The sequence below is a fragment of the Xiphias gladius genome, chromosome 20, assembly GCF_016859285.1.
Source record: "Xiphias gladius isolate SHS-SW01 ecotype Sanya breed wild chromosome 20, ASM1685928v1, whole genome shotgun sequence".
Classification (NCBI taxonomy): domain Eukaryota; kingdom Metazoa; phylum Chordata; class Actinopteri; order Istiophoriformes; family Xiphiidae; genus Xiphias; species Xiphias gladius.
In genome coordinates this window covers 6,698,916-6,715,450 of record NC_053419.1, presented here as the reverse complement: position 1 = coordinate 6,715,450, position 16,535 = coordinate 6,698,916, and the positions used below count along the sequence as shown (strand labels likewise).

General features: G+C 38.5%; 1 protein-coding gene across 1 annotated transcript in view; it reads right to left on the bottom strand.

The window, feature by feature from the left end:
• lrrtm4l1 (leucine rich repeat transmembrane neuronal 4 like 1) overlaps window positions 1–16,535 on the bottom strand; it is a 46,824-nt gene that overhangs the window by 27,165 nt on the left and 3,124 nt on the right. The window contains exon 2 of the mRNA XM_040157775.1: window positions 1,323–2,953. Coding sequence (XP_040013709.1) covers window positions 1,323–2,953 — 1,631 coding nt within the window. The remainder of the gene's footprint in view (window positions 1–1,322; window positions 2,954–16,535) is intronic.

The following is a 16,535-nucleotide window of genomic DNA, read 5'->3' as shown; positions in this document are numbered from 1 at the left end:
TTTTACTTTTAATACATTTTTGGTAAAGGAGGTCAACGAGGTACAGTAACATTGATCATTTGTACTGCACAATACATAAGATTTACAAAAAGGATATCAATTTTCATTTCAAATGTTTATGTAAGTGGCAAATCTTTTTGTTATTGCCATTTGTGTAATATGCTGCAACTTCACAAGAATGAAATAATGAAATACTGTTACTGTAACTAGAAGATGCGGTTCAAGGTAGTATCATGTCTTTTGGTGTCAGATATTTTGCTACCTTTTTGTATAGTATTTTTGACATCTTTTTACAGGTACAGTATGCATTGTTTTACAAGGCATGCTTCCTGAGATGAAATATAGACGTCCTGCCATTCTGAGTTTTCAGGCAGGTGATTACGCTTGTTTGTAAATATAGTCCTTATCACAGCAAAGGGATCCACGTTTCTGAATTGCCTTGCCTCTGTACAGATTACCATAAATCACCCCGCACAACTAAGGAGCTGTGATCTGTTTCAGAGAAACGCTGAAGGGCAGTTACGCTGCATGTCCATACTCGAGACCGTGCAGATCACAAACCTTACTCTCCTATAACGGATGTTCAACCTTTTAATGAACAAGTTAATGTGTTCCAATTTTTGGTTTAATTAAAGAGCTTTCAAGCAATGCAATACGCAATATGATCAAAACTGTCAAATTTTGATCAATACCAGTGCACTTCATTAACCCTTGCTGTGAATGTTACACAAATTGGTAATGTTGTGTCTTACAACAAGCTTAATAGCTTTATGGCAGTTTTAAAGTTTGAATTAATAATATAAAAATAAACATTCCCAGCAAAATAAGTTCTGTACATACACATTAAAGTAGCACAGCACACACCCCTCCCCCAAACATATATACGACCACAAATGCCAAAAAATTCCTTAAACATGTGTGAGCCATGCCATGCTGATGTGGATTGGTGTCTGTGAAATAGTTAGACAGTGTCCAATTAGTCATGGTCCCCAAGTGGATGTACCATGAGGAACATTTTCAGAAGTGTAAGAATTTAATTAGCAGATAATACAGAGATAAATAATGTGTCACAGAATAGTAATTCAAGCAACACTCAGATTAGATTAGTTGTTTTGTAGTTTCCACTTTAGGGTTCAATTTAAGAGTAAAACCTGAATAATTGGAGACGTCTAACATTTAAAATCAAGCATGTTATGAACAAAGACTCAAGGGTGCTTAACTGTCTTTTTAAAGTGTATACTTGATAAAGGATTTACCTCTCTGTCGAGCCTTTATATTTTGATTTTGAGTTTTTATTTTTAGGCTGATGCGATGAATCATACCTCACACTCCCTGGAGCCAGAAATTGTGCAAGTGCAGGAACCAGTGCCATTGCCTAGCACCTCCAATGCTTCTGGTGTGGCAGCAGGGTTGTAGCTCATGTAATAGTCTTCGAGCTGGGAGCTCAGGTTCTGCTCTGGCTCTGGACTCTTTTTGCGACGCTTCCGCCCCACCATGGATCGCTGCTGCAGTAACTTGGTTGCACCTGGGTAGCACCGCCACAACACATAGATAATTGTCAAGATTAGGGACATGGTGAAGAAGAGTGCCACACTGCCCACCACCACTTTGTGTAGAGTCATGTGCTCCATCTCTGGGGGTGGTATGTGAGTGGGTCGAGTGCGAACGACTGAGTCTCTAGGGTCTTTGCTCATATGCCCTGGAAAGGTAGGATGAGGAATAGGTTGAGGTCTCAATGGTGGGAGAGGACCAAAGGTGCTGCTTGGGGGCATAGTTGGAGAGCCGCTAGTAGGAGCAAAGGTTGGTTCAGCAGTGGCTTCAGAAATGAGCTCTGACATTGGTGAGGGTGTTTCAGTCAGAACATAATCAGTTTCCTCACAAATACCATGGTTCCTTGTGGCTTCCATAATTTTTTCTCCCTGGAGATACTTTGGGCTGCTGCATATCATGGTGGTGTCTTTACTGCCCCTAAAATTCCTCAACCAAGCCACAAGGGGGCATATACCAGTTCCACAATCCCACATATTCCCAGCAAGGCTGATGGAGGTCAGTGAGATCCATGCTGACACTGCCTCCTGAGACACATTGGACAGTTTGTTGGATTCCAGGTTGAGTACTTGAAGGTTGGGCAAGCAGTGAAACACAGCTGGGTCCAGGGTCTGGATTTCATTTCCTGACAGATCAAGTTTCTGCAGTGTATACCATGTCCATGGAAGGCCCTGGTTAACCACCCTAATGCGGTTCCACTGCAGATACAGTGATCTCAGGTTGGCTAAGCGTGGAAACAGAAAAAAGTTGATCCGCGAGAACTGGTTATGCTCCAAATGCAACTCCATCAGCTTCTGTAGGCCCAAAAACGTGGTGCGGGTAAGAGCTTTGATTCGATTGTAGCCCAAATCAAGAAACTCCAAACTTCGGCACTCTAGGAATGCTCGAATTGGGATGTTGGAGAGACCATTTGAGCGTAGGTGTAGGTTTTGCAGTTTTCTTAAGCCGTGGAATTGACCTGGCTGCAGGTTTTCCAATTTGTTGTAGGACAAATCCAGACTACGAAGATTGGGAATTCCATGAAATGTTGAATTGTGAAGTGATGTGATCCTGTTGGAGCTCAGTATTAGCTCTTTAAGCCTGCGGACCCCCTGGAATGCTCTACTGTCAACAGCTGAAATCTGATTGTGGTCCAAGTATATCCAGAGAAGCTGACTGAGGTGAGCAAATTGGTATGGTAGCAGAGTGTGCAGTTCATTGTAGCGCAGGGAGAGGCCCTGGCAGCCTATTGAGATGTTTTCTGGTACATCTAAGAAGCCAGATGAATCACAATGGACAGTTTTCCCCTCACATCGGCAGCTATTGGGGCAGGTTCGCTCGCCAAAGCTGAACAACAGCGGAGCCCGCAAAAGGAGGAGGAGAGGAAAGAGGAGGTGTGTCAGTCGTCCATCACACAGCATTGGACCTATAAGAGAATATAAGATAGAGAGAGACGGAGAGAGTAGAGAGGAATTACTGACAAATTTACCAACAATCATATCACATTTTGAGGTATTATTTGCAAATAGGCCACAGAAAAAACAAAAATTCATCATCCTCTGTCAAACAAAATGATTCACAAATTCTGAGAAATCATTTAAAGTTCTTTGTTAAATAGTTACAAAAAGAGCTGAATCTTATGAATGGAAAAACTGGATGAAAAACTCTCAGGTGATTTAAAAGAGAATAATGTACGGGAAAACATCTTGAAAGCTTAGTGCATTTGAAAAAGACCTAAGTATGAAATTTGCTATATATATTAAAAGATACAGATCTCATAGATAAAGTTCTTTCTCCCTTTTATACTCAATGCAGAATTACATTACATGTCAGAATCATCTCACAAGTAACAATGCCACTCTCTCTCTTCTTATTATTATCAGTGATAATGGTGGGGAAAATACAGTTAGGTATGTGCGTTTTTGGACAGTGACACAATTTTCACAATTTTGCCTCTGTACACCGCAACAATGGATTTAGAATGAAGCCATTAAGATGTGATTGAAGTGAAGACTTTCATCTTTAATTCAAGGGGTTTAATAAAAATATCACATTAACCGTTCACAAATTACAGCAATTTTTATGCATAGTTCTTCATTTTCAGAGTCTCAAGAGTAATTGGACAAACCAAAATAATTATAAATATAAGGATTATTTTTAATTCTTGTATGAAAATCCTTTGCAGTCCATGCCCGAAGTCTGGAACCCACGGACATCACCAAATGCTGAGTTTCCTCCCTTGAGATGCTGACTTCAGTTGCTGCGTGTTTGTGGGTCTTTCTGCCCTCAGTTTTGTCTTCAGTAAGTGAAAAGCATGCTCAACTGCTCGGAGGTCAGGTGACTTACTTGGCCATTGAAGAGTATTCCTTTTCTCTGCCTTGAGAAGCTCTTGTTTTGCTTTCGCAGTATGTTTTGGGCCATTACCCATCTTTACTTTGAAGCACCATACTATAGGTTTTGCAGCATTTGGCTTCTTCTGAGCAGACAGTGTAGCCCTATACACTTCAGAATTCCTCCTGCTACTTCTATCAGCAGTCACATCATCAGTAAACACCAGTGACCCAGTTCCATTGGCAGCCATTCATGCCCATGCCATAACACTGCCTCCACCATGACTGACAGATGATGTGGTTTGCTTTGGATCATGAGCCATTCCTTTCCTTCTCCATACTCTTCTCTTCCCATCATTCTGGTACAAGTTAATATAGTTTTCATCTGTCCAAACTGTGTTGTTCCATAACTAAGCTGGGCTTTTTAAGAGGTTTTTCTGGCAAAGTTTTCTGGCTGCCTCCTCGAGACTGTTCTTGACCTAGCTAGATGTAGCTAGACCAGGCCTTTTGGTGTTGCTGAGCCAAATTGTTTATTTGGCCACTCCTAAAGTTTCTGCTATCTGTCTAATAGGTTTGTTTTTTTTTCAGCCTAATGGTGGCCTCCTTCAATTGCATCGACACCTCCTTGGACCGCATATCAAGAGTTCTCATGAACAGCTACAAAATGCAAATTCAGCACTTGGCATCAACTCCAGACCTTTTATCTGCTTAATTTGTCATTAAATAATGTGGGAACAGGCCACACCTGGCCATGAAACTAGTTGTCAGCAAATTCTCCAATTACTTTTGAGCCTCTGAAAAAGAGGGATTATGTATAATAATGGCTGTAATTCCTAAACAGGTAATGTATTATTTTGTTGAACCCGTTGAATTAAAGCTGAGGGTCTACACTTCAATCACGTCTTTGTTTCAAATCCATCATGGTGGTGTACAGAAGCAAAATAATGAAAATTATGTAACTGTCAAAATACTTATGTACCTAAAAGTATGTTCACAGTCCAAATTAGGGTAACATCATGTTGTAAAATACTTTTTGGAAAACAACTAATGCACTAATGCAAATTGAATAATGGCTACAGCTAAGAATTGCTTTCTGGATCCTTCCGTACTGTTACTCATCCTTAAAGCTGCTATAGCAAGAATCACAATCTAAACTTTGCATACTTTGCATGCTTTTTATTTGTCTGTATATGATCACAGGCCACAACACTGGTTTCTCTGAAAGTGCACTCATTGAGATGTTGCTCTCCACAAACTTTATATACTTTATAAAATATTCTTAACATAGACTTCTCAAGGATGATGAACATCTGGACAAATATTCCATACATCTGTTACGGGTTAAGATACCAATAGACTCACTGCTTAATTGTTAAAAAAAAAACTAATATCTCCAAGAAGCTGAGAAGTTTCAGAAGATCATGTGAATGTACTGTTTTTTCAGAAGATCATGTGAATGTACTGTTTTTTCAGGATTAGCACAAGCCCTCCACATTCAGTTTTGACAAGATTCCTTTGAGACCTATTGTTGGTTTTAAAAGGGAAATTGGATGCATTTTTCACTTTATCAAAGAAAAATCTGGGATATTTTCTTCCTCAAAGTGAGACATGATCTGATATTTCTTACTCTCCTTGCAGAGTTATCCGTGAGTAACAACCGTCCCAAACTCCATTAAGGGTCAAAAGTCCAGGGCCTTTATGTTAATATATGTATATATATATATATATGTATATTTATATAGTGCCACCCTCATGAATGAATTTATGTCACATTCAAGTACTGGTAGTACCCATCGCTATGCGGATGACACAGATCCTTAGCCTGTCAACCTGGCAATTGAACATATGCAACTTGCTGCTAACAATCTCCAAAGAACAATTTAAAACTAAAACTTCAATGTCTATGAATATAAATATCTTTTCATCTGGATCAATGTCAACGTTAACCTTTACAATCCATGTAAATGCAAGGACTGACAAATTTAACGTTCTGCGTTAAGGGTGTTTGAGGTACTCATGGCTCTTCTTTATATGCGTAGTCCTTCAATTTAAGGACAACGGAGAGGGTCAATGATTTTAGCCATACAGACAAGGCAATCAAGGTTTTTTTTGATAAGGCTGAAGAGTGGAATGTTCTTGACTGTTGAAGTCAGTCACTTAATGTAAAATACCCTGAAATTAAGGTGGTCAGTCAGCCCTTTAACATCCTTGACCGAGGGCTTTCTTCTGGTCTCACTCTGAGTAATGCTCAGACTATGGATATTCATATTTCACACCAATGCTGCTTTCAAATGTACTTTTGCCTCCCCTCAGGCAGCTGACCGCGTTCATGTTCAGTTTTGCAGCAGCTGCTTTGCTTTTAACAGCTGCAGATCTGACAGTTAACAATAAAGAGCTAGTCCACAAAGGCACAAAGAGAAGGAGGGTGTTAATTTTTTCTTGGACAGACTGAAATGGCAGTTTTTCTGAGTAGGAAGTGGGTAAAGGCAGGGATGAAAAGCAGTATTGTGGAGCTGTAAAAAGCAATAGCTGCAACAGGGATCTAATTAGGTTTTTCAGGGTAATTTAAGGTCAAGTGGTTTTTAATAATAAATGCTGCCACAGGTATGGAGTTTGTAATTTGAGTGGTAGGACAACTAACATTTGTTGAATTGCTGAGATTATAATTGTGTGTTAATGTGTGTGTGTGTGTGTGTGTGTGTGTGTGTGTGTGTGTGTGTGTGTGTGTGTGTGTGTGTGTGTGTGTGTGTGTGTAAGAGAGAAAGAGATCAATAGGTATATATTTTTTTATGGCATTATTTAAATGGTGGTTAATTTATCTGCTCAAGCCTTTGTGTCTTCATAGTTAATAATGTTTTTTATCCTTTATTTTTTCACTCTACACTGCATTTAACTTCAAGTTACAAGTCTCTAGAAATTTTATATATGTATAAGGAACACCTTCACCTATTTCTTCTCTTACACATGGGTTGCCAGTGACAGAAAAAAGCAATCAGATTCCTCGTGATTAAACATTAGCATTGATTCATGCATACTTAAATATAAGTTTTGAACAGTTGACTTGATGTTAGATGCCCAAGGAACTGTACCTAGACGGAGTTGACTACATGTACAACACACACATTTGTACTACTGCTCTTGTGAGGATGCTCTCTGACACAATGCATTCCCAATCTCCTAACTGTAGCCACCTCTGCTGTATATGTATCCCCAAAACCTTTATCTTAACCGAAACGTAATTCAACCCTCAGCCATTAAAACAAGTCTTAACCCCAAAACAGCCTTTTGAAGAAGTCAGTTTTGAACAAAATGTCCTTAGATCCCAAAAACATCCTCAACATCAACTTCTAAAATTACAAAGTACAAGAACACACACCCCAAATTTTCTGATTTGGTTTGTATATGCATAATAAGGTACTGTTTGACTTTAGACAAGGTTTATTAAAACACAGCATGTGAATGACATGAACACAAACAGAAATGCATCATATTGTAGTTTGTACAAACTGTAGTTTGTATGTGTACGTGACTTTTAGAGAGACATATAGCTTTCCAGAACAGTCTTGACAGACAGAGGGACATCAGTAAAGATAAACAGACAGAGAGAGACTATAATGATGGTAGAAAATTGCATGAAATGACTTTGCTCATTCTAATCAGAACACACAGCATGTATTCAATTTGACAAGTACTAAGAAAGCTCTAAATAAACACCAAACTGTATAGAGTATTTTGTAATGCTTATTTTAAAGCTTCAATATGTAGCTTTGATATATTGCAGAGCTCCAAGACTTTTCGGAAAACCATATCATTTCTGCCTGCTAACCAGCTGTGGCATATGGTATGCAGAGGCCATTATAATGCATCATAATACCACAACTTGGGGGGTGTCACACAACACTGTGACAACTTAATGCTAAAGTGGCTAGCAAACATGCATTGTTCCACATGATCTGCATTAATAACAAGCTATATCATTATGCTACACCTCTGTGCAGGCAGGTTTGTTTTGGGCCTTGAACTAGCCAAACAAGAACAAGCAAAAGAAATACTCTTCCACTTGTTGAAAATGACATTGTACAAGCAATTCAATTTCCTCTTGTTATAGAGTTTCCGAGCTGAATGTTTTGTTTAGCAGGTCTTGCCATTTAAATTTCTTCCTTGCAATTAGAATTAATTAGACAATAGCAGGTGTAGAAAAATATGTCAAATTCAAAGTTTGATATATAACTTGCCTTGGGGGATACAGTTCCTGGCTCCTGTGTAACATTAATTAGCATCTGTGTGCTTGTGCTTACCATTGCATAATCTTAGTTATTTTCTGATGACAATTACCATGTGACTGCTAAAAAGTACTCAGACAGCACAGTGCTCCGCCAAGGCTGCACAACCTTCTAAATTTGTTAGTTTAACAGTAAAAAATGCCAAAAAATTATTCAAGTGTATCTGGATCAGCGTCAAACAAAGTGATAGACAGCCATGGGATAAATCCAGATGATTTTCTTTCAAGTAAGTGTAGTAGTTCACTTGTTAAAATGGCGTATAAGATCAAAAGTACAAAAAACTGTCTCTGTTAATAGCTGGGAGATTTCCTGCTTACTAACAACCACACTGGCAATCAAATGTTACACTAAACTTTATGTTTAATAATACTGTAAAAATAATAAATGGAAGTAAAAAGAGACATAATGCAAAATAATGGAAGATTTTCATGAATATGGCAGAATGCAAGCAAAAAGTAGAGCAACAGAAGGAAGTAAGGCTATAGAGGAGCTAAATGAGGTCTAGGGATGATGGGTATGAGAATGAGTTAAGATACACACTATGTGAAAATGCATGCTATAAATAAATCCCTAGAGTCTTCCAAGCAAGAGATTCACGGCGACTTCCATCACCTCCATTAGGTACTCCGTGATCTGGCCAAGCATCCACAGTACTATACACGCCATCAGTTTTCCCTAAATGGCAATCTCATTGGAGCATTTAGAAGGGTCTGTTGTGAATCCGCAGGGAAAGCTCGCTATGTCATATCACTAAACTACATTCGGAATATAGCGTGCATGTGCCCCTTAAAAACAGTGTGGCGTATTCAGGCATATTTTATGTGTTAAAAAACTCCAGGCTGTACAATGTTATAGAAAGCCACAATATTCAGCCACTGGCTCACTGACGCCTCCGCATGACAGCATCCTTAATTAGCAAGCATTGGTTCAGCATGGATTTCTGCATAGACAGAAGAGTAATAAAAATCAACTGGACATGTGTAGATCGGGCTCCCATGGGAGGCTTTACAGCGCAGAATGGAGAGAGACTTTCACTTTAGTACAGATTGATTATCCAATTATTAAATGTGATGCACTGGTTTGTGATGCAGAGGTTTTCCTCTGGTTTCATGCGTCAGATGTTGTACATACAGGTACACTGTGTGAAAATATCCCCCTTTCTTCAGTCCAAATTATTATGAGAAGCCCATGGTGTATTAGAAATTACAAGATGTTTGTCTTTGTATCATCATTAATGGAAAAATGGCAGAATTAGGATTAGGCAAAAAGGGATATTTGAAGGGAAGACATGAATTTAGAACTTAAAACATGAATAAAATACTGCCGTCACAGTTCATGCAGGCACTGCTATGAAATCTGTTTCCCCTCAGAAGAGATTTGATCTCATGTGGTAAGTCCCTCACATCTGTCTACCTGGCTCTCTCTTCGTAGTAGAGCATGACCAATCAGAGCCAGAGGGTTTTGAAGATTTCATATCTTGGTGAAGTTAAATCTTGGAAATTTGAACAACTTGTAGTAGAGCAACACTCCTAAACTTCAATGTAATTATCATAAAGGTAAATCTGCTCTGAAGAAACTTTCAAGTCTCATGTGTGTTTTTCCCACTTATTTTACACTTAAGCATGAATGGCAGTGGATGGGGTTCATTTTGTACACTGTGCTGTGACTTTTATGATCCTCCTGCAGAGATTCATTTTTGTCAGTAGTGGACTGAGCCTCTCTCTAATTTTTCTGCAAGAAATCTAACTATGTCACTCAGCCAACAAGATTTCCTGTCATCTTCTAAAATCTTTATCCCTGGTTAGTCCTTGACTAAATATGCATGTGGAATGTTGGTGAATTGAACGTGAAGTTAAAACTATATATATAGCTAGATAAATATATAATGCTAAATAAAATCCTATATTAAAAGAGTCCTCCGCCAATTTAACATTGCATGCCTCTAACGCCGTTGGACACATGGTGTACAGATTTAAAAAATACATCAAAAATGATGAAGCAGAACCTGACATGTCTTCTTTTTCTCCATGGATTCTTCTTCCTTATGATAACCTGGCGCTCACATTACAAAAAATGCAAAGTAGAACTTGGCTGCCAACAGTTTTTTATCTGAGATTCGGGTGTGTTATGCTAGTAGCCGCTAATGAAGCCTCAAGCTTATACAGTAGCCTCTAGCAGAGATGAGGAGCAGGCTACAGAGGTCTGGTAAGTTCACTTCTTTTTAACTCTACACCACCAGATTGTTTTAATTTTTTTAATTTTTTAAACTTTCAGTCTTCAGATAGAACCAATGCTGACTCAAGGGACATCACTTGAGACAATTTATCAGTAGGTCCCTCTGAAGCCACAAAAAGCTTTTTACAACTTTTATTCCCATTGCAGTAGTACTCCCCAAGACCTTTAAACAGACTTTGAAGTGTAAAATTGGTGCTCTTCCCCTTTAACTGTTCGGGTTTAGATTTGTTAATTAACTTTGATTTGAAGCCAATTTAAGTTGTAATTCTTGTTGATAAAGCCCAATGTATTGCATTAAAGTCAGTTGATCAGTACTCTTAGAGAAAGACAAGATCTGTAGTTATCTCCAGAAGCAAAATTGAGCACATTGCTTTTTCTTTTACTGTGCGCACCGAATAACACATCAACACAATTTGCGTCTGATGAAGATGCAATTGCAGCCAAAAAATATCAATTAAAGAACAGGCTATGTGCTCCAGTATCCCCTTAGGTTCCACTACTCCCTGACTTGAAGAAGGTTGCTGAAGTTAGACTCAAATGTTCACATTAAACGTAGACTAAAATGGTCTTTCAAATGTGGAGAACAGCAAAAGTTAAATTATTATATAACTCCTAAAGTATATCTTTTCCCCAATTACCTCAGCTAAGGTCAGATTCCAATGGCAACCTCTCTGAAATCCGATAAAGTGAGACTGCTTCCCCCCTGAGGACAGAGTGGATTCTGGCAGGCCCAGCAGAGTCAGCTGTCGTCTTCCTTGGCGGTGCGACAAGTTGATATTTCATTTGAATGCATGGTGCCCTGAGGCACTGATGCAAAGGCTATTATCCAGAGTGCCCAAGTGGGTTGGCCAACAGCGCTAAGGCCGCACGCTGGGGCACTTCAAAGAAATGAAAAGTGTGCAAGAAAACAAAATATATCTACTATTTCTTATTAAATGGTCCACTGTACCACAGGTTATACACATTAAAAGGAAGGATGTGTGTTTCTGTGTGGCAGCTTTTCAAGGTTATTGACTGGCGGGGAAGTAAAACTTTTTTCCATATGAACTCATTGTATACATGTATATGACCCCCCCCCCTTTTCCCCCAATTTTCACTTCTTTCCACTGTATAAAAGTGTATACATTGTGCATTCTGATGATCTAATTAACTTGAATACGTATTTAAATGTATGTATTAAACAGTAGAATTTTCATAGATGAGATATGGTTTAGGGAAAGACTGATCGCCAAAGAAATGGGAGGCTTTAGCCTGAAAATAAATAACAGTATTATGTATGATGTAATGTATTTTTATATACCTTAAAGCATCAGATATACACTTTCCTCCAACCCCAGCTCCTGCCGTCAGTTCTTCAACCGACTGTCTTCCTCTCTGACACAGGAGCCAAGGGCTTTAAAGTGTGTGACGTGTGACTAAGCTTAGGCAAGCAAAATTCTAGGGCACAGCAGCATGCGTGATATATTACATTATTGAATGTGTTCACTCAGATTTAAACCACATAAAATTAAAAATATTTTCAGGGCACAGAAGTATGTGACATATTGCCAGTCACAGGGCCCATCATGCAACAGTGATTAATGGGACACACTGGCATTACAATATTGAAATGAAGTACCTTTTACACACTTAAAACCCATTATTTTATGCCCGTTAATTTGAAAATTGGAGTCAGCTGTAATTTTAACTCATAGTAAAAGCATGAAGCAGTATAAAATGGCTGATTTATGATAAAAGCTTATTTTACTACTACCGGAACTGCACATACATGCTGAGATAGGAGGAGCAGCTAGTCCTAAATACACAGTATACTGTACAACAGGATGAAGATATATGGAAAATTGAGCTTAGCTGGTTAGTATCACACCATTAACGACAAAATACAGCTTAAATGGGGCAGTATCCATTAAAAATTGATAAATTGAAATGAGCAGTCAATTTTGTTAGCTCAGTTATTCTGTCTGGATTTGTGAGGGATGTAGTAACTGAGGTGTAGTGAGCCCATGACCTGCTCAAGCATTACAGTGAGAGAGGGGAATGAAGATGGACAGCTTGCTCTCGCTTTGACTGCGGGCCACTTTATAGGAAAAAGAGAAAGGGCCAAAATTATTACCACTTAAAGACCTAATGACATGATTAGGTGTATAGATTTGCTAAGTCTAAGCATCAAGATTCCAAATCAATGGGATGACCAACATATGGTATATGGTTATTTATCCACAAGAGAAACTGCCTGTAATGTACATCAGCTTCTCACTGTAAGTGCAGTGCAGAAGTGCAGGCCGCCCTGTCAACTGATTGAAATGGCTATCACTCTTAGTTATACCGCTGCCACTAAGAAAGCTGAATCTGATTGGCTGGCAGGTGTAGATTATCTTAAGGAACCACACAGTATAACCAAACACCGCCGATGCAGGTGTTTGTTGGCACTTCTGATTTAATGTGCCAGTATTAAACTTTAGGTGAAGATAGCAACAGGGACTTAGCTCAGCAAAAGAGCTTCGAGCTATTGAAAAATATCTAAATGAAATAGATAAATACCTTCTAAGTGAAAGCTACACAAATTTATTGTCAAGTGTTGATGTTTGAATGATGCCTGAATCTAGATGTCCATATCAACTCCGAGTAGGAGGAAGAAAGAGAGGACTCTTATAATTAGCTATGTTAGCTACAGTTAAGCTGACAGCCAGTGGGGTCTGAGGGACTGCTGCGGGGAAAGGGGAGAAAGAGAGAGGAAATGTTACCAACAGAAAACAAAGGAAATTGGAGAAGCTGCAGGTTAGATTGTGACAGGGAAATAGAGGGTGCAATAGAACGCATACAATCCTGAAAGTGTGTGTGACAGATAGATGGAGGGAGAGAAAAATGCAGCTTGTGTGTATTTGTGTAAGAGAGTGCAATAACTTTATCTTTGCTGGAAGGACAATTTTTATAATAGCAGCTGGATTCTGCACTATTCTGTATTCTCGAAATCTGAGTATGTTTGACACTTACAAGCAATCACAGAAATTTTCTTCCGATATCAAAATTTGTTGGGTTTTTAAAACTCCAGGCCCAGCCTAGTGAAACACGCTCCTTCCTGTGTAAATGTAGATGTTGCTTTGCGATTTAAGCAGCAGGAATTTGCTTAGGCTCAGGAACTATATTTCATGAAATTTAAAACAGAAAAATTATATTAAAAATGACTTTACATAAGTAAATGAACAAGGTAAGTTTAATTTGAGTACATCTGGCATTTTGTTGGGAAGTGGCCATGGTATAGGGAGAATAATACCTTCCAAGTTAATTGATAACATGGAGGCTGACGGTAGTATCACCTATGTAGTTTAGTATTTTAACTGTAAACTCCGTTTAATATTCTCGGTCAAGCACATTTCTGATTATAATTCAAGTTAAACGGTTGGCTACAGCTGATCATTATTTTCATAATTAATTAAAATTGCTTGTTTCGTCTGACCAACAGTTTCCTCATATCAGATTAGCTGGAACCAGATCATATTTAGTATTTTTGCTTAATACTAATTAGTTGATTAATTTTAATTGATTGTCAAATTATCTGTTATTGTTTGTTATTTGTTTTGACATTTTTAGAGCCAATTCAGATGACCGCTCTAACTGCTGTCTCACAGGCTTCAAATGAGACACCATTTAAAGCCTGTTTGTGTTTGACTGAACTCAAAAACAGCAATAGAAGCCACTACCTTTTACCGCTGATTTTTGGAAACCACATACTCGACTTGTCAAAAGTGTAAAATATAATTTGCAAGGAGCAAGACCTTTCAAAAACGTAACTGGTTATTTTAAATGTCAACGTTTTCACACTAGCAGGTTTTGTGTGGCCACGAAAGCCACCGGCTATGAAAAAAGGAAACCTTAATGAGAGGTGTTGGGTGGAAGTCCACTTGGAAAAGTGACGTTTTAGTCACTTTTTTTTTTGTTAAAACATTCTGGTCTGGTGCCTTCAGCTCGTTCTCAGCCATTGCACTGCCTGATACTGGAGTGACTTTGGGCCTTATAAATATCCAATATGCATACATGAAAAGCATGTTTGTGTACCCTACTATTTGAAACATGTATACACGACATTTTAGAATACACAACCACAAAAACAACATATGCATTGTTTGAAATCTAGCCCAAAATCTAGGGAACTTAAGAGATGTCAGGGCAAGGTTTTATATTTCCATTAATGATATTCATGCCTGATGAAGATCCATGAAATATAGAAAAAGCAACAGATAATTTAAGTTATGAAACAGTAAGCAGATTTCCTTTTTTACTTGATATCTGCTGTTTTATCTAGCTACTGTACACCTTATCTTTCTTAGACATTGGCAGAAGCTTAATTCTTTAGCTATAAAGATAGCACAATAGAAACTATTTAATCTGATGAGATTTAAGAACTACAGTCTGGTTGAAGGGAGGTCTGCCTTTTAGTTGTTTTATTTTTGACAGTAAACTTTTATAGGAAAATGTCGATTGTCTTACGTCTTTCAGCCCACTGCCTCATGCAGCAGATAGTTTGCCTCTCTAATAGTTGCACCCAATAAATCAGCCATATCACTAAGTCGTCAGCCTTAACACCCACCCTGCTTAACATCCAGACGCAGCCTGTCACAAAGTGACAGTTGAAACTCTTCACAGGCCCATAATATCACATATATCCGATAACTTCACTGACGCTGGCTTTCCCCCAAACACACAGACATGAGAGATTGGCTTCTGTGCAGGGAGGTAGAGAGCTGCGTTGATCGATATGATTGCTAATGTCAAAAGATCAGCACAAACGGAGACGTTCAAGATGGCCACTGGGAGGCAAAAGCCTGCTGTAAAGGCTGAGGAGTTGATATCGTGGATGATGAGTGTTTTTGTGCTTGTGTGTGTTAGGTATGCTAATAATCAGTAAAGGTCAGAAGTATCATAGGTTATGTCCACCCATTCAGGATTGTGAAAAGCAATATTCATGGAATCAGTATTCAGCTCTTTATGCCAGTGATTAGTCAGTTCCAATGTGCACCAGCGTGAATTTAATTTTTTCTGTTTTATATACTGTAACTGGCTCGTTTTACCTTGAGAAATCAGCTGTAGTAGATTAGTTAACTGGCTATCCCTGTGGAGCCCCTGGATGGGATGTAGAGGAAAATATTATAGATGGGAGAGAATAAAGGAGAAATTCCTTGCATTCTTCTGCAAAACAGTTGCTTTCCACTTGCAGCCACAACAATAAGACTTCTATCACTTCTCGGCAGTGCTTTTAATCCTTCAGAATAAAAGCACTGTCTCCATAAATGGTAACTGAATAAAACATAAACTTGGCACAAAATTTGCACAAATTGGTCTGGAAGAATACAAACCTGTTTGTTTAAACTTTTGTGAGAAAATGCAAAAGTAGATTTTTTCTTTTTAATTTCCCTCTCCCATCTATTTTTTTTCTCCATGTCCCTTCTAGGGCTACATACTTTAAACAAAGAGGCTGTCCTCATCCGAAGAAAATGACAGCACTGGTTATTTGTTAGAGGCCCTGAAGACCTAACCTCTAAATCAGCTTCTTACTACGAGCTGTGGGTTCCCACATGAACTCACATTCTTCCCTGCCAAAGTTAGAACAGTCTCATCATTTCCCATAAGAGATTTCTGTATTTGTCTTTTTGTCTAACCTCTCTTACGGGTATGAAGGTTCTGCTGGAAAAAGGAGATGTCATGTACTTTCGTTAATCAATCAGGATTTAGCAGTACTTGAAACAATATATGATGGAAGTTAAGGGATTGTGGGTTTACTGTCAATCAAATGTAATAAAACCATACCCATACAGTCCTAATTAAGCAGAGGGGCTGAATTTTTGAGTGTTCAACTCTTAATAAATAATTCCTAAGGATGTTGTTGTCTGAACTTTAACTTTGATGGTTGTAAATATTTAATGTTAAAGAGAAATACTTAAGCTATGAAACCCATTTGTAAGAGGGTTTAAACATTTAAAATGGCCTTTTTCCATTTTCCTGACAAGTTACCTCTTGTGCCCTTGCAAATAATGACTGTTGTCACTGAGGAATAAAGATGGAAGTAGTGTTACATAGATATTGTCACTTTGACACCAGAAGCAATAGTTCTTATCTTGTCTCCTAAAAACATTGGTTTATTGTAACCCTGTCCGTGGTCTTT